The sequence below is a fragment of the Euleptes europaea genome, chromosome 9 (genome assembly GCF_029931775.1).
Source record: "Euleptes europaea isolate rEulEur1 chromosome 9, rEulEur1.hap1, whole genome shotgun sequence".
In the NCBI taxonomy this organism is placed as follows: domain Eukaryota; kingdom Metazoa; phylum Chordata; class Lepidosauria; order Squamata; family Sphaerodactylidae; genus Euleptes; species Euleptes europaea.
Window position 1 is genome coordinate 450,113 of NC_079320.1, and position 17,183 is coordinate 467,295.

General features: G+C 61.3%; 2 protein-coding genes across 2 annotated transcripts; one reads left to right on the plus strand and one right to left on the minus strand.

Annotated features, from left to right (window-relative positions):
- Window positions 1-1,717: 1,717 nt before the first annotated feature.
- Window positions 1,718-5,420, plus strand: MOGS (mannosyl-oligosaccharide glucosidase). The gene is made up of 4 exons (XM_056855742.1): window positions 1,718-2,225; window positions 2,522-2,742; window positions 3,385-3,581; window positions 3,701-5,420. Exons 1-4 carry the CDS (start codon window positions 1,718-1,720, stop codon window positions 5,418-5,420), a joined length of 2,646 nt encoding a protein of 881 aa, XP_056711720.1.
- A 1,729-nt stretch (window positions 5,421-7,149) lies between these two features.
- WBP1 (WW domain binding protein 1) lies at window positions 7,150-8,676 on the minus strand. The gene is made up of 4 exons (XM_056855733.1): window positions 8,620-8,676; window positions 8,392-8,494; window positions 8,083-8,244; window positions 7,150-7,775 (listed from the first exon to the last, which is right to left on the minus strand). Exons 1-4 carry the CDS (start codon window positions 8,671-8,673, stop codon window positions 7,150-7,152), a joined length of 945 nt encoding a protein of 314 aa, XP_056711711.1. The 5' UTR covers window positions 8,674-8,676.
- Between the last annotated feature and the right edge of the window lie 8,507 nt (window positions 8,677-17,183).

The window sequence follows — 17,183 nt, forward strand, 5'->3', positions numbered from 1 at the left end:
GTGGAGCAGGGGTGGGGAACTTTTTTCCCGCCAAGGGCCGTTTGGATATTTATAACATCGTTAGTGGGCCATACAAAATTATCAACTTAAAAATTAGTTTTTGGGCAATCCTAGCAGCTTCATAGCAAACGACTCTTCTGCAAGGGTGGGAAATGTTTCTTTTCTCAGCAAAACTCACATCTGCCTTGAACAGAGGCTAGTCCGTGGGAGGGGGGGGATCACCAGTCTTAAATCCTTCTGAGCTAGAGATCTGCCAGGACCCACGAAGGGCCAGACCAAATGATTTCACGGGCCTTAAACGGCCCGCGGGCCTGATGTTCCCCACCCCTGGTGTAGAGGTTAAGAGTGGTGGAGTGTGATCTGGAGAACGGGGTTTGATTCCCCAGCTGCGGAGGCTAATCCGGTGAACTGGATTTGTTTCCCTGCTTCTCTACGTGAAGCCAGCTGGGGGACCTTGGGCTAGTCACATTCTCTCAGCCCCACCTGCCTCACAGGGTGTCTGTAGTGGGGAGGGGAAGGGAAGGTGATTGTAAACCGGTTTGATTCTCCCTTAAGTGGTAGAGAAAGTTGGCATATAAAAACCAACTCTTCTTTTTCTCCTCTATGAAAGAGTGACATCGGGACGCCCTGGTGTGGCCTCATTTGAACGCTGTGTGCTGTTTTCATGTCACAAAGCATATTGCACAGCTGGAAAAATAGACAAGCCTCCGTCACGCCCCCTCCTACTTGTCTCTTCTAGACGGAGAAGTCCCAGACTCGCCAGCCTTTCCTGGTAGGAGTGGCGCTCCGAGCCCCCCCCCTCCTCCTCGGGAGGCGGCGTTTGGAAAGGCGCGCCCGGGAAGGCGAAGGGGTCCCGAGTCGCCCCTCTCCTGCCTCGAAGGGATGAAGAGCAACCGGGCGGATGCCTGCCTGCCTGCCAGCTGCCTCCTGTGCCATGCAAAAAAAAAAAAACCCACCCCACCCCCCATCTGCTTGGGCAACTGGCTTGTTTCTTTGCAGCCTTTGTGTGTGTGTGTGTTAAGTGCGGTCAAGTCGCCTCCGATTCATGGCGACCCTATGAATGAAAGTCCTCCAAAATGTCCTATCTTCGACAGCCTTGCTCAGATCTTGCAGATTGAGGGCTGAGGCTTCCTTTATTGAGTCCATCCTTCTCGTTGGGTCTTCCTCTTTCCCTGCTGCCCTCAACTTTTCCTAGCATGACGGTCTTTTCCGGTGACTCTTGTCGTCTCATGACGTGACCTTTGGGGGTCAGGAGATGGCCGGACAGGTGACCAGCGGGGCGACCCTCCACTGGCCGGGGCTGGAGCTCCTTCCAGCTGTGGGGGTGGGGGGGTGGGGGGGCGTCCTCCTGCCCCGCCTTCTTTCCCCCAGGCACGGCTGCCGACGGAGCTTGGCAATTCCTAACAGAGCCCCCAGGGGAGGGGAGGGGAGGGGAGGGGGGGTCTCTGCGGCCTGGAGAGCACGTAACAATCCTGGGGGGACTGCAGGGCTGCCGGTCTCCAGGTGGGGCCTGGAGATCCCCCGGAATGGCAGCGGGTTCCCTGCGTGCAGCAGTCAGTTCCCCTGCCTGGAGGAAATGGCGGCTCTGGAGGAGGGCCTCGGTGCCATGACGCCCGCCGAGACCCCTCCCCGACCCCCGCCCTCCTCAGGCTCCACCCCCCCCCGGGGAGCTGGCAACCCCGTGCCCGGCCCCAGCTCACGGACTACACTTCCCAGCATGCAGCGGGGCCCGCGAAGGCTGCCGGGAGCGGCCGTGGCGCAGCAGCCCGGAGCCAAGGACACGTGGAGCGGAGAGAGGGGCTCTGCTTCCGGGTACCCCGGCGGTTGCCATGGCGGCCCTCCTTCCGGGGCGGGGGCGGGTCTCTCCTTCCGCCCTTCCTTCCTTCCTTCCTTCCGCAGGGGCAGCATGGCCCGCGAGCGGCGGCGGCGAGCGCCCGAGGGGCCCCGGCCGCACGAGAGAGTCCCGCGGCGGGCGGCGGGCCGGAAGCCCCCGGCGGGCCGGGCCGTGGCGCTGGGGCTGGCGGCGGCGGCGGCGGCGGCGGGCTGGCTGTTGTGGTGGGGCGGCTGGGGCCTGCCGGCCCTGGCCCTGACGCCGCACCCGGCCGGCCGCCTCCTGCCCGCCAACAGCAGCGCCGCCGCCGCCGCGCCCGGCCTCTTCTGGGGCTCCTACCGGCCCCACGTCTACCTCGGCATGAAGACGCGCAGCCCGCAAGCCCCGGTCGCAGGTCAGCCCGCACCCCGGGGGGGGGGGACGGAGGGAGGGAGGGAGGCCGGGCGGGGCGGGCGGCTCCCTTCCCGGTTCTCAGGGCTTCGGGGGGAGCGGGCCGGCCTCGCCTCGCCTGCTCTCCGACACACACAGGGCGCCCCCCTCCTCCTCCTCCCCCCCCCTCCTCCCCCCCCCGTTTGGGCTTGGGCTTGGCCTTCTTCCCCACTCTCCATCCTCGCCTGCCCCGCCCAGTGGGACCAGCCCTCACCGCGGGGCTTCGTGTCTCCCACGCACCCACCCGCCCCCTCCCTGCAGGCCTGATGTGGATGCTCCCGTCGGAGGGGGAGGTCCGGCTGCGGCACACCTGCGAGCAGAGCGACCACCTGGCCCGCTACGGCTGGCTGCTTCACGACGGGGTCCACTTCGGGGTGCAGGAGATCCGCGACGGGGGCCTCAGCCTGCGCACAGAGTTCGTGAAGCGGCCCGGAGGCGGGCACGGGGGCGACTGGAGCTGGAGGGTCACTGCGCGGCCAGAGGTGGGTGGCGAGTGGCGTGGCAATAGGGTGGCTGTGGTGGGTGCATAAGAAAAGCCCTGCTGGATCAGACCCGGGCCCATCAAGTCCAGCAGTCTGTTCACACAGTGGCCAACCAGGGGCCTGCAGGAAGCCCCCAAACAAGACGACTGCAGCAGCACCATCGTGCCTGAGTTCCCCAGCACCTAAGATAACAGGCCTGCTCCTCTGATCCTGGAGTGAATGTGACTCCACCACATTGCCTCCGACACACGTTGCCTATTTCCAGGGTTCTTTGCTTCTGGCTCCCTGTTCCAGAACACTACGGCCCTGTCAAAACATACAGGTGGGTGTCTGATGGGGCCGGTGCTTCGGCTCCCCTGGGATGCCATTCTGCCTCTGATGTCTCAGGGCAGCAAAAACCCCAGCTCCAAGACATGGAAAGGGCCTGAGGAGGCAGGGAGCCCATTAGTAAATATACTGCTGCTTTTGAATTTAGAAAGGATTCCACTGTTGGAATGATCCTTACCCTCAAAATACGAACAAATCCAGGTTGGACTGGAAGTTCTTCCCAAAGGTCTTGCATAGATGTTGTCTGTCACAAGAGAGCTCTTAATAACTTTGTCTAAGTGAGGTGAACATCTGACACCCCTTTCCTGTCCACAGAGAACTGCTGGGAACCCGCCCGCCTTCATTTCCCTGCTCTTCTATGTGGCAACAGATGGGCAAGGGACGCTGCAGCCCGTGGTGGTGGAGAAGAACCGCATGGCCTCCCTCACAGGCACAACGGAAGAGCTGGGGGACTTCACCATCACTTTCCAGCAGCCCACCAAGGAGGCTGGCACAGCCCCTCTCTATGCCAGGTACTCTTGCCACCTGCCAAGCTGGTCAGGAGTCCAGTCCTTGGGCAGCCGCAAAGGCTGCAGGAGGGTCAGCTGGCTGCCCACTTCTCTCACCGTGGCTCTTCTCTCCCTGTCTCTAGCTACAACTACCTCCAGGCGAAGGCGGAGGGCCTACACCGCTTGACTGATGTGGTGAAAGCCAGCCTCAGTCCCCGCTTTGTGTACGCGCCACCAGGGGCCCCCAAGCGCCGCTATGCTGGTGTGGACACTTACCGGGGGTCTCCCGAGGGGAGAGAGCCTCGGAGCCAGCTACTGGTTCACCAGGTGACTGTGGCCCTGCCCTGCCAACTGGAGGTGGTCTTTGAGTCGGGCAGCGTTGCTGACCGTGCCGGGCATCTGGCGGGGAAGGTGCTGACGCAAGAGCTGGCCGGCCACGTGGCGGCCTTTGAGCAGCGCTTCGAGAGGACTTTTGGGTTGGCCCGCAAGGGCTTCTCTGCGCAGGAGCAGGACTTTGCCAAGGCCGCCTTTAGCAACATGCTGGGTGGGATGGGCTACTTCTATGGGCACTCGCTGGTGCAGTCTCCCCACAGCGAGCTCCCGCAGCCCTACCCGGAGGGTCCCCTCTTCACCGCGGTGCCATCACGCTCCTTCTTCCCGCGGGGCTTCCTGTGGGACGAAGGCTTCCACCAGCTGCTGCTGAGCCGCTGGGATCCAGCCCTGAGCCAGGAGGTGCTGGCACATTGGTTTGACCTCATGAACGCCGAAGGCTGGATACCTCGTGAGCAGATCCTGGGTGACGAGGCCCGCACCAAGGTGCCTGCAGAGTTTGTGGTGCAGCACAGCAGTGCGGGGAACCCCCCCACATTCTTCTTGGTGCTACAGCAGCTCCTGGCCCAGGATGCAGCTGACGTGCCTTACCTGCGACGCCTCTACCCTCGCTTACAGAGCTGGTACGACTGGTACAACCGCACCCAGGCCGGACCACTGCCCTACACCTTCCGGTGGCGTGGGCGTGACCAGGACACGCAGACGTTCCTCAACCCAAAGACTTTGACCTCGGGGCTGGATGATTATCCAAGGGCCTCGCACCCGTCGCCAGACGAGCGCCATCTGGACCTGCGCTGCTGGATGGCGCTGGCTTCTGATGTCATGGCGAAGGTGGCTGCACATCTGGGGGAGCCAGCAGGGGACTACCAGCACATGGCAGAGGTTCTAGCTGACAACCAGCTGTTGGAGCAGCAGCACTGGGCTGAGGCGCTGGGAACCTTTGCCGACTATGGCAACCACACCCAGGCGGTGGCGTTGGAGAGGGAGAGGCCCCGGCCCCCTCCTCCAGGCCAGCCCCTCCCTACCCCAAGGCTCCTGCGGGTGGTTCGCAAGCCCCCCAAGCTGCAGTTTGTGGGGGGTGCCCTTGGCTATGTGAGCCTTTTCCCGTTGCTGTTGCAGCTGTTGCATCCCAACTCGCCACACCTGGGCGCCCTTCTGGCAGACATGCGCAGCGAGAAGAAGCTGTGGACCCCCTTTGGCCTGCGTTCCCTCTCACGCAGCAGCCCTTTCTACCTCAAGCACAACACTGAGCATGACCCCCCTTATTGGAGGGGGGCCGTCTGGATCAACGTCAACTACTTGGTGGTGCGGGCTCTGCACCACTACAGCCGCCAGGAGGGCCCCTTCCGCAAGGAGGCCGCCACCCTGTACCAGGAGCTGCGAGCCAACCTCATCGGCAACGTCTTTCAGCAGTACCAGGAGAGCGGCTACCTCTGGGAGCAGTACCATGACGGCACAGGCAAGGGCCAGGGCTGCTACCCTTTCACAGGCTGGTCTGCCCTGGTGGTACTCATGATGGCTGAGGAATACTAGAGCTGGGCAGGCGGGCAGGGGTTCTTCAAGCCATCTGTGATCCAGGACATGAACTGTTAAAATCAAATTGAAATATTTTCTTACAAAATAAAATGGAGACAGCTGGGAGTGCTCTAGTGGTCCTGCCAAGGGATACATGAACAGCAGTGGGAGAGAACCAGAATGTGCAGCCAAGGGCAAGGGGGCAGCCAATAGCCCCTTGCCAGTCCTAGCCAGCAGACGCTGCACCTGCAAATTCCAGCCCGAGGTAACTGTTTTGTCCCAGTTAAATGGGAGTGAATAACAGTAGCACTGAGACAGAATTAAGAGGGGGTAGTCCCACTCCAGGTGGGGGTGCCCTCTGGGCCAATTTGTCACCACCAAGAGTAGCCCTGCCTGCATAATTGGTTTTTTTTTAGCCCAGCCCCCATCGCTTCATGACTTCCGGCACGTTCTTCTTAGCTGCCAGGGTTACCTGCCTCGGCACCCTCCCCTTTGTCCATGCAGTGAGCACAAGAAAGCAGGATCTCATGGCGGGGGGAGGTCCTGGACGTCTCCTGAGCAGATGCACTCCTTTTTTTTTTTAACCTCTCCCTACTTGGGTGGGCAAGATGACCTTATCCTCAGAGTGAGTAGCCAGGGTACCCTTCTCCCTCTGAGGAAAGGGCATCTTGATTGGGACCTTTAAGAGTCCGTCCATTCGGGTGGGAGTTATGCATCCTCTAGGCCGAGAAGGGCCGAGACTTGGAGGAGGGGAAGCTGCAGAAACGAGGCCCCTTCGGTCAAGTCGCAAGGGAGCGAATGTGGCACCATCAGCTGCTCTTGGGGAAGCACAGGGCCTCCCACCCAACATATGGCGACCCCTCACGGGGTATTCAAGGCAAGAGATGAGCAGAGGCGTTTGCCATTGTCCTCTGCTTAGCAGCCCTGGACTTCTGTCGGGGGTCTTCCACCCGAGCACTGCAGGAACCCACTCACACTCTCTCCAGAGGACCTGCTGCTGCTGTCGTAGAAGGACAGCAGCCAGCCATGCATGCACCACAGCCCTTCGCATTGCAGAATCAAAACAAGGTGCTCTGAGCCAAGAATTACCACATCTTTTACTAGTAAGCACACGCGGCTGCCCTCGACAGCACATGTGGGTAGACCCTGCACTCCCAACAGGACCAGGATGGCAGGGGCCAAATGAGCTGCTTCCAGCGGGGGTTGGGAGAAGGCCAGCTTCCCACTTCCAGCCTCGTCCGTTTGGTTGAGGGAGCAGATGCCAGCCAGAACCATCCTCTGGGTGCACCAAGCCGTCTACAAACCCAGTGCAAATTTCAAGAGGAAAAGGCGCAGAGCAAGGGTCTGCCTCCACAGGGAAAAGCTACACCTTGGATCAGAGGTTGCAGAGTCAGCGGGATGAGCGCACGCGCACACACACAGACGCGACAGTAGACAGAGGCGAGTGAGTGGCAACACTCCTCCCTCCCGGCCAGTGTCTCTTTCCCGCCCCCAGGCAGGGAGGGGGCCAGCACAGCAGACTTTTGGTCACAGAGCTAGGGGGAGGGACACCAGGTACTGCTTGGGCAGGGGAAGGAGGGCGGCACACACGTGAGGGCTGGCCCAGGGCAGTGTCAGTGCTAAGGCCGTGATTCTCCACAGTGAACTACTTGCTCCCCAGTCCCTGCAGCCTCAGAGTGGGCCGGAGGGAAACCCCCCCCCCCCGGAAGCAGGAAGGGGAAAATCAGCCAAGCATGGCTGGCCGTCATCAGACAGGCAACGCGGGCGACGGCAGGTCTTCGGGGTCCCCTTCAGTCTGTCCCCCACAAAGGCCCTGGGGCTCAGGGGAGGAGCGGGGAGCCCCTTTGCCAAGCAGGTGTGCCGCTTCCTCCTCACTGTCCTCGGCCGCCTCTTCATCCTGGCCCCGCCCCACCTCGATGCCGGAGTCCCCCGTGAGGCGGCGGTGCCGGAAGTGCTCGGCCTCATCCTGGGTGTCGTCGCTGTCGGAGACCCGCCGCGAATCACCTTCGTAGAGCTCCACGTTGGAGGAGAAGAGCGTGTGCTTAGGGGGCAGGGCCTGACTCGGCAGTGAGGGGCTGGCCGACTCCCAGCTGTCTCCTGTGCGGCTGCTGCAGGCCCCTGCCCCCTCGCCCTCTGCCTCGCTGGGTGTGCTGGCCTCGGTGGCCGACAGGGAGGTGCTGCTGGGGGACGTCAGGCAGCTGGACTCGCAGGAGCAGCTGGTGTAGTTCTCCGAGCTGCCTGTCAGGGTGAGCGTGCTGGAGCCCAGGCGGCTGGCGGCGGAACCCCCCAGGGTGGCACTGTACGGGGGTGGTGGGGTGGTTGGGCGGTTTGCCACCTCCTCGTAGGCAGGCAGCTTGAAGGAAGCCAGCATCCCTGCAGGAGGGGAAGAGCAGGGGCATGCTGGCAGAGAGCAGGGCGACAATGCAGGAGAAAACGCGGCCCCGCAACCCCACCCCCTGCAAGCACATCGCTGGTCAAAGGTGGGGGGGGAGAGGCTAAAGCTCCTCAGCCCTCACTGGCCGCACTGCTGCAGGCAGGCAGGGGGGCACAGGCGGCAGACGCTCCTGGGCTGTTGGCAGGTGGCTGGGGCCTGCTCTCCTCGGCTTCATTCCCACAGATGCCCCCCACAATTAGCCCCAGGGAGAAGGGGGGCCGGCCCGCACGGGGCGGGGTCACTCACTCAGGTCCCCCATGGAGGGCGGGCAGTGGCAGGCACCGTGGTAGGCAATGAGGTTGATCTCCCGCTGGCGCTGCTGCTGCTGCAGGCGCAGCTTGGCGCGGCGGTGCCGGTAGGCGCAGCAGCAGCTGAACAGGATCAGGACCGTCCACAGGAGCCAGAACCCTGCAGCCGGGCACGGGGAGGGGGGGGGAGAGAGAGAGAGAGAGAGCAGCGCGCGTGCTCAGACGGGCCGCCCCCGCCGATTGCGCGCGCACGCACGCAGGCCCGCGCGCCCGGGCCTCCCCTCCCCTCCCCTCGCCCGCCACTCACACCAGAGCTCGTAGTAGTAGATGCAGCAGCCCTTCTCGCCGCAGCAGTGGCCCGTCTCGCACACGTAGGGCTGCCGGTTGACGCCGGGGCAGAACTCGCGCGCCTGGGCGGGGGGGGGGGAGGGAGGGGGGGGAGGGAGGGGGAGCCGGTCAGTCGCTGCTCGTGGCCCCCCCCCAAAGACACACCAACGCCCCCCCCCGCCGCTCCCCCACCCCCCCCGCCGCTCACCTGCCGCTCCCGGCCCAGCAGCGCGGCCCACTCGGACTGGGGCTCCCGCCCCATGGCGCCGCCTACAGCCCCCCGCCCCGGGCCCCCGCCGCCCCCGGGCCCCGCCGCCGCCCCCGGGCCGCCGCCCCCCGCCTCATCCCCCCGCAGCCGGCCCGCCTCGGCCCCGCCTCAAGGCCGGCCGCCCGCGCCGCCGCCATCGCTTCGGGCAGCGACGCCCTCCGTCCCTCCCCCCCCCCGCGACGCGGCAGGCGGCCAATCAGGCCCCGCGAGCAGGCCCGCCGCCAATCGGCGCCTCGGCCTTCTCCGCGCCAGAGCCAATCGGCGGCCGCCTTCTGCCCCAACAACAAGAGACAAAGAGATGGCGGCCCCGCCCCTCCGACGACGGACGGGACCTCTGCCCAATCGGCGGCAGGGCGGAGTGCCGGGGCTAAGGCCGAGTCCGCCAGCCAACGGCCCGTCCCCGCCCCGCAAGGACTCGGCCGGCCAATGGGGCGCCGCCGCAGGGCTCGGTGGGCGGGGAAGGTGGGAACTGGCCAATAGGCGGCATGGGCGCAGTAATACTGGGCCGTGACTGGCGGCAGCCTCCGAGGGGAGGGGCTGGGCTGCGCGCCTCACCCCTCCCTCCCTCCGGGAACTCTTCCGGGCGAGCAGGGGCGCGCCGAGCAGCCCCCGGCGGAAGTGGGCGTGCGGGCGGGAGAGCGGAGCGCCGTTGCCCCCCCCCTCCGCCCGGCAGGAGCAGCTGAAGCGCTAATAAATAAACAAGGCCGTTTCTCTGCACATGTGCAGAGTGCATTTGTCTCACACGTCTGTAACCGTCAGTTAGGCTGCCAAGTCTTCCCAGGAGGCTGCCGGGGGACACGAATCCAGCCGAGAAGGAAGCCACGCGGAGGGGGGGGGGGCTGTCAACACATGTCCAGGTTCTGGCCAGTCTGCAGTTTGCTAAACAGATCATACTGATCAGAGTGACAGCTAAGTCATGTCAGTATGCTGGTCTGATCCAGTTTGTACAGCCAGGAATGGGGATTTCCAGAATGACTCATCTCAGGTGAACTGTCATTGGTCATGAATGTGTACATAAGTCTGTGTATTGAATGTAAGTTTGTCTTGCCTGAAATGTACGTGCTGGCGGAGCACTTTGTGGCTCAGAGCTGTGAATGACAACAGCCAAAGGACTCTGTGTAGATATTGTAAATAAACTGTACATAGCAGAACTGCGTGGTGTGAAGTTGCTACCAGGTAAACTCCTGACGTCCAGACGCGCTGTGCGCGACAGGGGCAGCCCCCCCTCCCCAGTCGCACCCCTGCAGCCCCGCCCGTCTGAGCGCCCTGCTGATCACGTGCCTTTGTTCATGGGCTTGCCGCACGGCATCCCACTATTCCGTGCAGCTGCAAAGCCGCCGGTGCCACCAAGGGAACGGGCGGAAGCCAGACGGAGGAGCCTCACCCACGGGCCCCGGTCCCTTGTTCCACCAACACAGACCAATCAGCGCCTGGGCCTCAGCTGAGCCCACGCGCCTCAGGCCGGGGCCGCCCAGGGAGCGCCTGCTGGGCCTCACCTGTGCTGCAGGTGGGCTAACTCCCGTTCAGCCCTCGGGACCGCGGGTGGCACGGGCGGCGCTCCTTCAGGAGGTCAAAGTTTGCCGCAGGGAAGGAGGGGGCGGGAGGCCCACGTGCTTTCCAGCTGGCACATGGGGGAAGGGCCGGCGGGGCAGCCAGCCGGGTGGTGCAGCCACCAGACCGGGAGGGGCTCAGCCCCACCCCCCCTGCCAGGCGCGCAGGATCCACTAGAGCCACGCTCCCGTGTTAGAGCTGGCAATAGGGAGGCTCCGCTGGTGGACCATTTCTTAAGGCTGAAGCACTCGGAAGTAGACCTTAGATTTTTTTTGAATTGTGGCAATTACAGCCCCACAAATATCAGAATGTAAATGTAGAAAAAACAGTGTTACAAAAGGAGGCGTTTTTAATTCATTTACTGGATTCTGTAATGCCACATGGGCTCAGTGCTGAAGAAGACAACGTGTTTCCTTTAAATGGTAACTGGAGGCGCAGCTTTTCATTTGTAGCATGGAGCACTTAGTTGTCATGATCACATCTGAAAATAATTTGAATGTAGTATTATAATTAAGGTATCTTTGTGATAGATGTCAATCCTATTATGAAACAACGCTAAGAACATGGAATGACTAAGCTGAGAGCTACATGGAAATCTGCTGGTAAGAAAATATTCATGTTCAGGGGTACATAATTTATGGTCAGTAGTTGGCTATAGTGATGGTGTGTATGTTTATTGTCATCAGCATATGAATGTTAGGAGACGAAAGGAAACTGATGAAGTCACACGACGGAAGATTTCTTCTAGAAGGCCGTTTTTCATCTTGAGAATCCTTTGAGGACTTTCAAGGACTTCATATTATCTGCATTATTTCCAATTGATGTAACCATAGCTATTTAATGCTGTATACTTACCTGTGAATTTGTGAACTCACTTCTGAGTTTATATGGTACTCATTCATTACGAGCAATTGTTAAGGATTATTTGTTTAAAATTTGATATTACAATTAAACGCATTGTTTTTCACCGTGGTCAGCCTATGTATATATACTAGTTACAATAATAATGAAACATGATGCTAATAATACTCCTGTTCCATTAGAAAGGGTTCAGGGGCCTTGGGGCATCCCAAGCCCTGGGGCTCCATCCCTGGCCCCTCCAGAGTGGACTGGTGTACCTTGGGGCCAGCAAGGCCTCACATGTGGAGGGGGTTGACCACCTGGCTGCTCCTCCCCCTCAGCCACCAGGCAGGTCTTGGACACTCCTCTCTGGCCAGCCTTTTGCCCCCCCCTGCACTGGTCCTGCGCAGGACTCCGTGCAAACCCCGTGATCCTGTTCTCCCACAAGGTCCACTCTGCCCTCGTGAGAACCCCAGGAGCTCCCTGGCCACAGCTGCAATGTGCACCTCTCCCCACATTCTCGCAGCTCACCCACTAGAGTGAGTGGAGCCCCCCCCCCACTTCTGCTGCTGACGGGCCGCCTGCCAGCCTGAGCCCACCACGCAGCCCCCAGGCCATCACAGGAAGGAGAACAGGTGAGCAGTGAGCCCAGGGCTGGCACTGGAGTAGGGAGGAGGCCAGACACACAAACCCTGGGGTGGACTGGGGGTCTGAAAGAGGTGGAGCGTGAAGTCTGCATTCCTGTGTTGTGAGCCTCAGCAATGCTGCTTTGTGAACCTGACTGGGAGCAGGGGAAGCCGCATCCGGATACATGCTCGGAGGGACATCCTTCACGAGGGACATCCAAAGCGGGGGAAGGGGGAGCACAGTCAGAAACTCAGACAAAGGGAGTGTTGCAGGTGTTGCCCCCACAGCCCACCACATGGCCCAGGCCTCCTTTTTGTCCAGGGCACACCACTTCTCCCGAGTCTGCAATGTTCGGCTCCCGGCCCCAGGCCGCTGCCAGAGGCGCCTGTGTGCAGCCAGGGCAGGACTGCTCCAAAGAGGGGCTCCCAACAGTGCTGACCACAGGGAGCCAAAGGTGGCCAGTCTGGTGGGCATCCAGCAAGCCTGTTGGACTGATCCTTTTGTCGGCCATCCGAGAGGGGGCTGGCCTGGCTCACAAAAGGAGGCACAAAGCAACTGTCATGTCCTACCAGCCTCAAGACATTCGGGAGTTGTTCCATGTTTGGGTGGGTGGGGCACTCCTCCAGCATGGCCCTCATGTCTAGCCATTTCCCCCACCTCAGGCAACCCCAGGGAGGTCCTGTTTGCCCACTGAAGACACAAGCCAGGTGGCTACTCTTAAGTCTCCCCAGCAGGGTCAGGAGCGGCTCCTAAGACTGTATTGGGGAGCCTTAAGCCTTTCCCCTCCCAATCCCCACCTTAATCGAGGTCCCCACACGGAGCTCTGGACACGTGTCTGTTGACAAGGCACAGGGGTCACCAGTCCTTTTCGGGAGTCTTTATGGTGCTCCAGGACTCCTGTGCCATTCTGTGCCAGCAGACCGACGCAGCTGCTCCTTCTGGAATGGTGCCCCCCAGACGTGGGCTCTGTGACGCAAGGACCAGCCCTTGAGAAAAGCAAGTCTCTGCTCAGCCCCGGGAGATCCCAGATCAAGCGGAGTCTCTCCCTTTGTTTCTCTTGGGTTGCTGGCGCTTTCAGCGGGGATCTGGCCATCTCTCCTGCAAGGCAGATCTCCACCTTCCTTTGCAGCTGCCTTTCTCTGGGGGGGGGGGACGGGCTGGAAGGAGGGTGGGCTGCTCCTTGATGTCGCCCGGCTCCCCTGGCCTGGCCATGATTAAAATGGAGGGCATTATGCCAGCCACACTGAACTTGCCTGGAGTCTTGGACCCCTCACACAAAACACAGAGGGCTTCACATGTGGACACACTCCCTGTATTGTGCCTCCTCAGTGCTTGGCACTGGTGGGCATGGGCATCCTGGCCTCTCAGCTGCGTGCCCCCCTCCCATCATACCAGCTGCAGCTGAGCTCCGCCACAGCTGTTCCTGAGACAGTGTGGCGGTGGGCCTCAAACGGCAGCTGCTGCAGCCAGCCAACCTCCCCCCGCCCCGCCAGAGGCCCTCGAACATTCATGTTCTGGGGGCACTTGCCCTATTCCCAAAGAGCAGAGTGCAGCCCCTGGCATCCCCTGGCCCAAAAGGTGAGGGCTATGGCCCACGAGCACCACATGGGGCAACGGGCTGGAGAGCGCCTGAGCACCAAAGCCCCCTGCAAGAGGCTGGGGGGGGGGGCTGCCCCCAGGAAACCTGGCCGAAGGACAGTAGATGCCGGGGCTGTCTCTCAGGCCGAGGGGCCTTAGCCTGCCCTCCCCCGGGGGGCTCACCCTTTTCACTGTGCCGCCCCTGGCCCCTTGGCAGTCAGGGAAGGGCCCCCTCCCTGGTGGAGGGAACTCCTGCTGACCCACCGCAGGAACCCGGCTGACTGCTCCTGCAGCCAAGGTGCCCGGGGCAGAGCCCAGGGCCGGAACTTCTGCTGGGCACCCAGGAGGTGCCTGGGTCAGTGGCTGGCACCTCCGGGGCAGGGCCTCTTTCTGCGGGGCACCCCCTGCGCCCCCGTGCCCGGCGCTGGACGGAGCGGCGTGTGCAGGAGGCAGTCCGCCCAAGGGGGCTCCGGGCGGTTTCCGCGGCAGCCTTTCGGGCAGGAGCGCGCGGAGCTGCAGCCGCCGGGGCCGGGCGGGGCCGCCCCCTGCCTTCCCGGGCGGCGGGGCGGGCGGGGCGAGTGGGGCGCGCCGCCCCGCAGCCCGAGGCAGCCTGTGCCAGCAGCCCAGCGCTGCAGAGGGCCGGTGGCGCGGGGCTCCCCCCTGGCGATGGAGATCCGACGGGGCCGGGGCCGCCTCAGCCTCCTCGCCCACCCCCGGCAGGTAGGAGCGGCCGCCATCCCCGGCAGGCGGGCGCGTGGAGGGGGGGAGGCGGCGGGCGGGCGGGCGGGCGGGCGGGGGTCGAGGGCGGCCTGGCGAAGCCAAGCGGCAGCCGGCTCTGCGCAGCCTGTCAATAGTCGCTCCCCCCGCGCCGCCGCCTCTTCCCGAACGGGGTCGCCGAGCGCCTCCCGCCCTCCTGCTTCAAGCCTCCTCCTCCTCCTCCTCCCTACGGCTCTGTGCGGTGGGTTGGGCTGAGCGAGGGCGGTCACCCAGCCAGCTTCTGTGGCACAAGCGGGGGTTGGAACCCACCTCTCCCACCTACTCGCCCGACCCTCTAGCCCGTGACACCGCGCGCGCCCGCTCGCTCGCTCGCTCGCAGCAGCGTTGAAGACTAACGACTGGCTAACGTTTGCTCCAGAATGAGCTTTCAGGAGTCAGAGCTCACTGCCTCAGATACAAGACAGAAAATCATTCACCTCGTATTCAGAAAGTTGCAGAAGAGAAAGGGGATGAATGAGGGAGGAGCTGAGCAGAGAAGCCCAGTAGGGGGAATGGAGTAAATGTTGTTAGTCTTCACTGGTGCTGCTGCTACCCCTCGGATTCTCCTTGAGGTGGCTTTGCAGTCCCTCGGCCGCCAAACGGGTAGGCAGGATCCCGTGACAATGGAGCTCTCGTGTCCTGACCGGCAATGGCTGTCCGAGGGCTCAGGACCTGCCTGATCCATGGAACCAGAGACGCTGCCGGGGATTGAACCTGGGACCTCGTGTGTGCCAAGCAGAGGCTCTGCCACTGAGCCATGACCCCTCCCTGTGGGCACGCAGACAAAAGCCCTTTATTTCAGTAAGGCTTTTGATAAGGTTCCCCATAATATTCCTGTTAACAAATTGGGAAAATGTGATTTAGATCCTGTTACTGTTAGGTGGATCTGTAATTGGTTGACAGATTGCACCCAAAGAGTGCTAGTTAATGGTTCCTCATCCACTTGGAGAGGAGAGTAGTGGAGTGCCTCAGGGATCTGTGCAGGGCCCTGTGTTGCTCAACATCTTTATAAATGATTTGGATGAAGGAAAAGAGGGGATGCTTATTAAATCTGCAGATGATACTAAATTGGGAGGGGTAGCAAATACGGCAGAAGACAGAGCCAGGATACAGGGTGATCTTGACAGGCTGGAGAATAGGACTAAAACCAATAAAATGCATTTCTACAAAGATAAATGTAAAGTTCTGCATTTAGGTAGGAAAAATCAAATGCATAATTATAGGATGGGGGAGACTGTCTTAGTAGACCAAACACTGAATATGAGCCAGCAGTGTGATGCAGTAGCTAAAAAGGCAAATGTGATTTTGGGCTGCATCAACAGAAGTATAGTGTCCAGATCACACGAAGTACTGGTATCACTTTACTCTGCTCTGGTTAGACCTCACCTAGAGTACTGTGTTCAGTTTTGGGCACCGCAATTTAAGGATGTAGACAAGCTGGAACGTGTCCAGAGGAGGGCAACAAAGATGGTGAGGGGTCTGGAGACCAAGTCCTATGAGGAAAGGTTGAAGGAGCTGGGTATGTTTAGCCTGAAGAGGAGAAGGCTGAGAGGGGATATGATAACCATGTTCAAGTACTTGAGGGGCTGTCATATAGAGGATGGTGCCGAGTTGTTTTCTATTGCCCCAGAAAGTTGGACCAGAACCAACGGGCTTGGGGAGACCTCTGCCTTCAGACCCTCACTCTGTTGGAAAACTTACTGGGTGACTCACTCTTCCTCTTGGCCTAACCTACCTCGCAGGGTTGTTGTGAGGATGAAATGGAGAAGCGGAAGAACTGTGTATGCAGCCTTGAAGGTCGGGAAAAAAATCTACCTCACCGGATGTAGCACCAAGACTCATGCTGTCGCAGACGTCCCTCTTTTTTTGTGTGTGTGTGTGCGGGAGGGTAGTCAGGCCAGGATCTAGGAAGGCCTCGAGCTGCCCAGTGACCTCACTGGCCAGTCTTTAGCCCACCAGAAAAGGGGGAGGACCCATTAACAGCAAAAGAGGAACCCTCCTGTTTGTTGCATCCGCGGCGATAGTGGCCATTGGGAGAGAAGGGAAGAAGTGGGGCACGAGGCAGAGGGTGAGCCCGCCCTGGACCCTCACCCTCCGGGTCCCGCGTGGGGCAATCCCACCTAGCCGGGTGCTTGGCTTGCTTGCTTGAAGTGCTGGTTGTCCAGAAAGAGAACAGAATTCGGTGACCTCCAGGCAGCCCCACTGAGTGTTCTTCTTCCTGGCCCTGCCTTCCAGTGAAAAGGCGTCTCTCCCCCTCGTCGGGGGGGGGGTGCCATCCTGGCTGCCGATGGGGCTCTTGGACCTGATTGGCACCTGCCTACCTCCTGCACTGGATACCACGCCTGGTTTCGACACTGCAGCCTCCTGGCATCAGGGCCCAGCCACGGCTCTGACACACGACACTGGAGGCGGCCTCGTGCTCCGCCTGGTGCACGGATCCTGGCCTTCCTCTCTCCTCAGGCTGGTGCTTCAGGCAGCCTCGGGCACCGCCCAGTGAGGTCTGATTCAGCTACGGACTTGCCCGAGGGCTCACCTTTTGCCTGTCACATTGTAAAACCAGACAGGTGCCAAGAAGGGGGCGGCTGCCACCCCCGCCTTCTGCCCAGAGGTGCCCTGTTGTCAGTCTCTGCTTTTGGGCTCCATTAATTATCTCCCCCCCCCCGGGCACTATTTTCAGCCCCTACCAATGGCCTGATTCCTTGGCAGCCGGACTCTGCCAATCGGGTGTGTGCCAAGCCAAGCCCATTCTTCTTTGGTGATGGGAAGCAGCCTTTGCATGTGAGGAGCACGAGCACCCGGCTGAACTTTACCTCCGAGTGGGAGGGGGGGCGGTACTGCTTTTCCAGGTCGGCAGTCCTCCCGCTTTGGAGCAAACTGCCTTGTTTCGGTGAAGGCAACTTCTTGGCAGCCGGGCATTCTCTCTCCCCCAACCTCTCTCCCTACATTGGAGTGTTGGGGGGTGGGCTGCAGAAGGGTCGCTTGAAGGGGCAGTTTGCTGGTGTCTGCCTGAGCCCTCAGCTGCTAGTGGCCAGAAGGGTTGCCGTTGTTGACCTTCCACTTGTCTGTCTGACCCTTGGGAACTGGAGCGGGGGAGCCCTCTCAGGACAGTCCTTTGGAAGAAAGGGGGGTGCCATTGCCAAGTCCTGGCAGCC

Bases quoted from the DNA above. Each gene is read 5' to 3' on its own strand.
- MOGS (XM_056855742.1), top strand. From the start codon at position 1,718: ATGCAGCGGGGCCCGCGAAGGCTGCCGGGAGCGGCCGTGGCGCAGCAG. The intron at 2,743-3,384 runs GTGGGTGGCGAG...TCCTGTCCACAG, and splicing joins GGGTCACTGCGCGGCCAGAG to AGAACTGCTGGGAACCCGCC. The intron at 3,582-3,700 runs GTACTCTTGCCA...CCCTGTCTCTAG, and splicing joins ACAGCCCCTCTCTATGCCAG to CTACAACTACCTCCAGGCGA.
- WBP1 (XM_056855733.1), bottom strand. From the start codon at position 8,673: ATGGGGCGGGAGCCCCAGTCCGAGTGGGCCGCGCTGCTGGGCCGGGAG. The intron at 8,495-8,619 runs GTGAGCGGCGGG...CCCCCCGCCCAG, and splicing joins TGCTGGGCCGGGAGCGGCAG to GCGCGCGAGTTCTGCCCCGG. The intron at 7,776-8,082 runs GTGAGTGACCCC...CCCCTCCTGCAG, and splicing joins GCCCTCCATGGGGGACCTGA to GGATGCTGGCTTCCTTCAAG.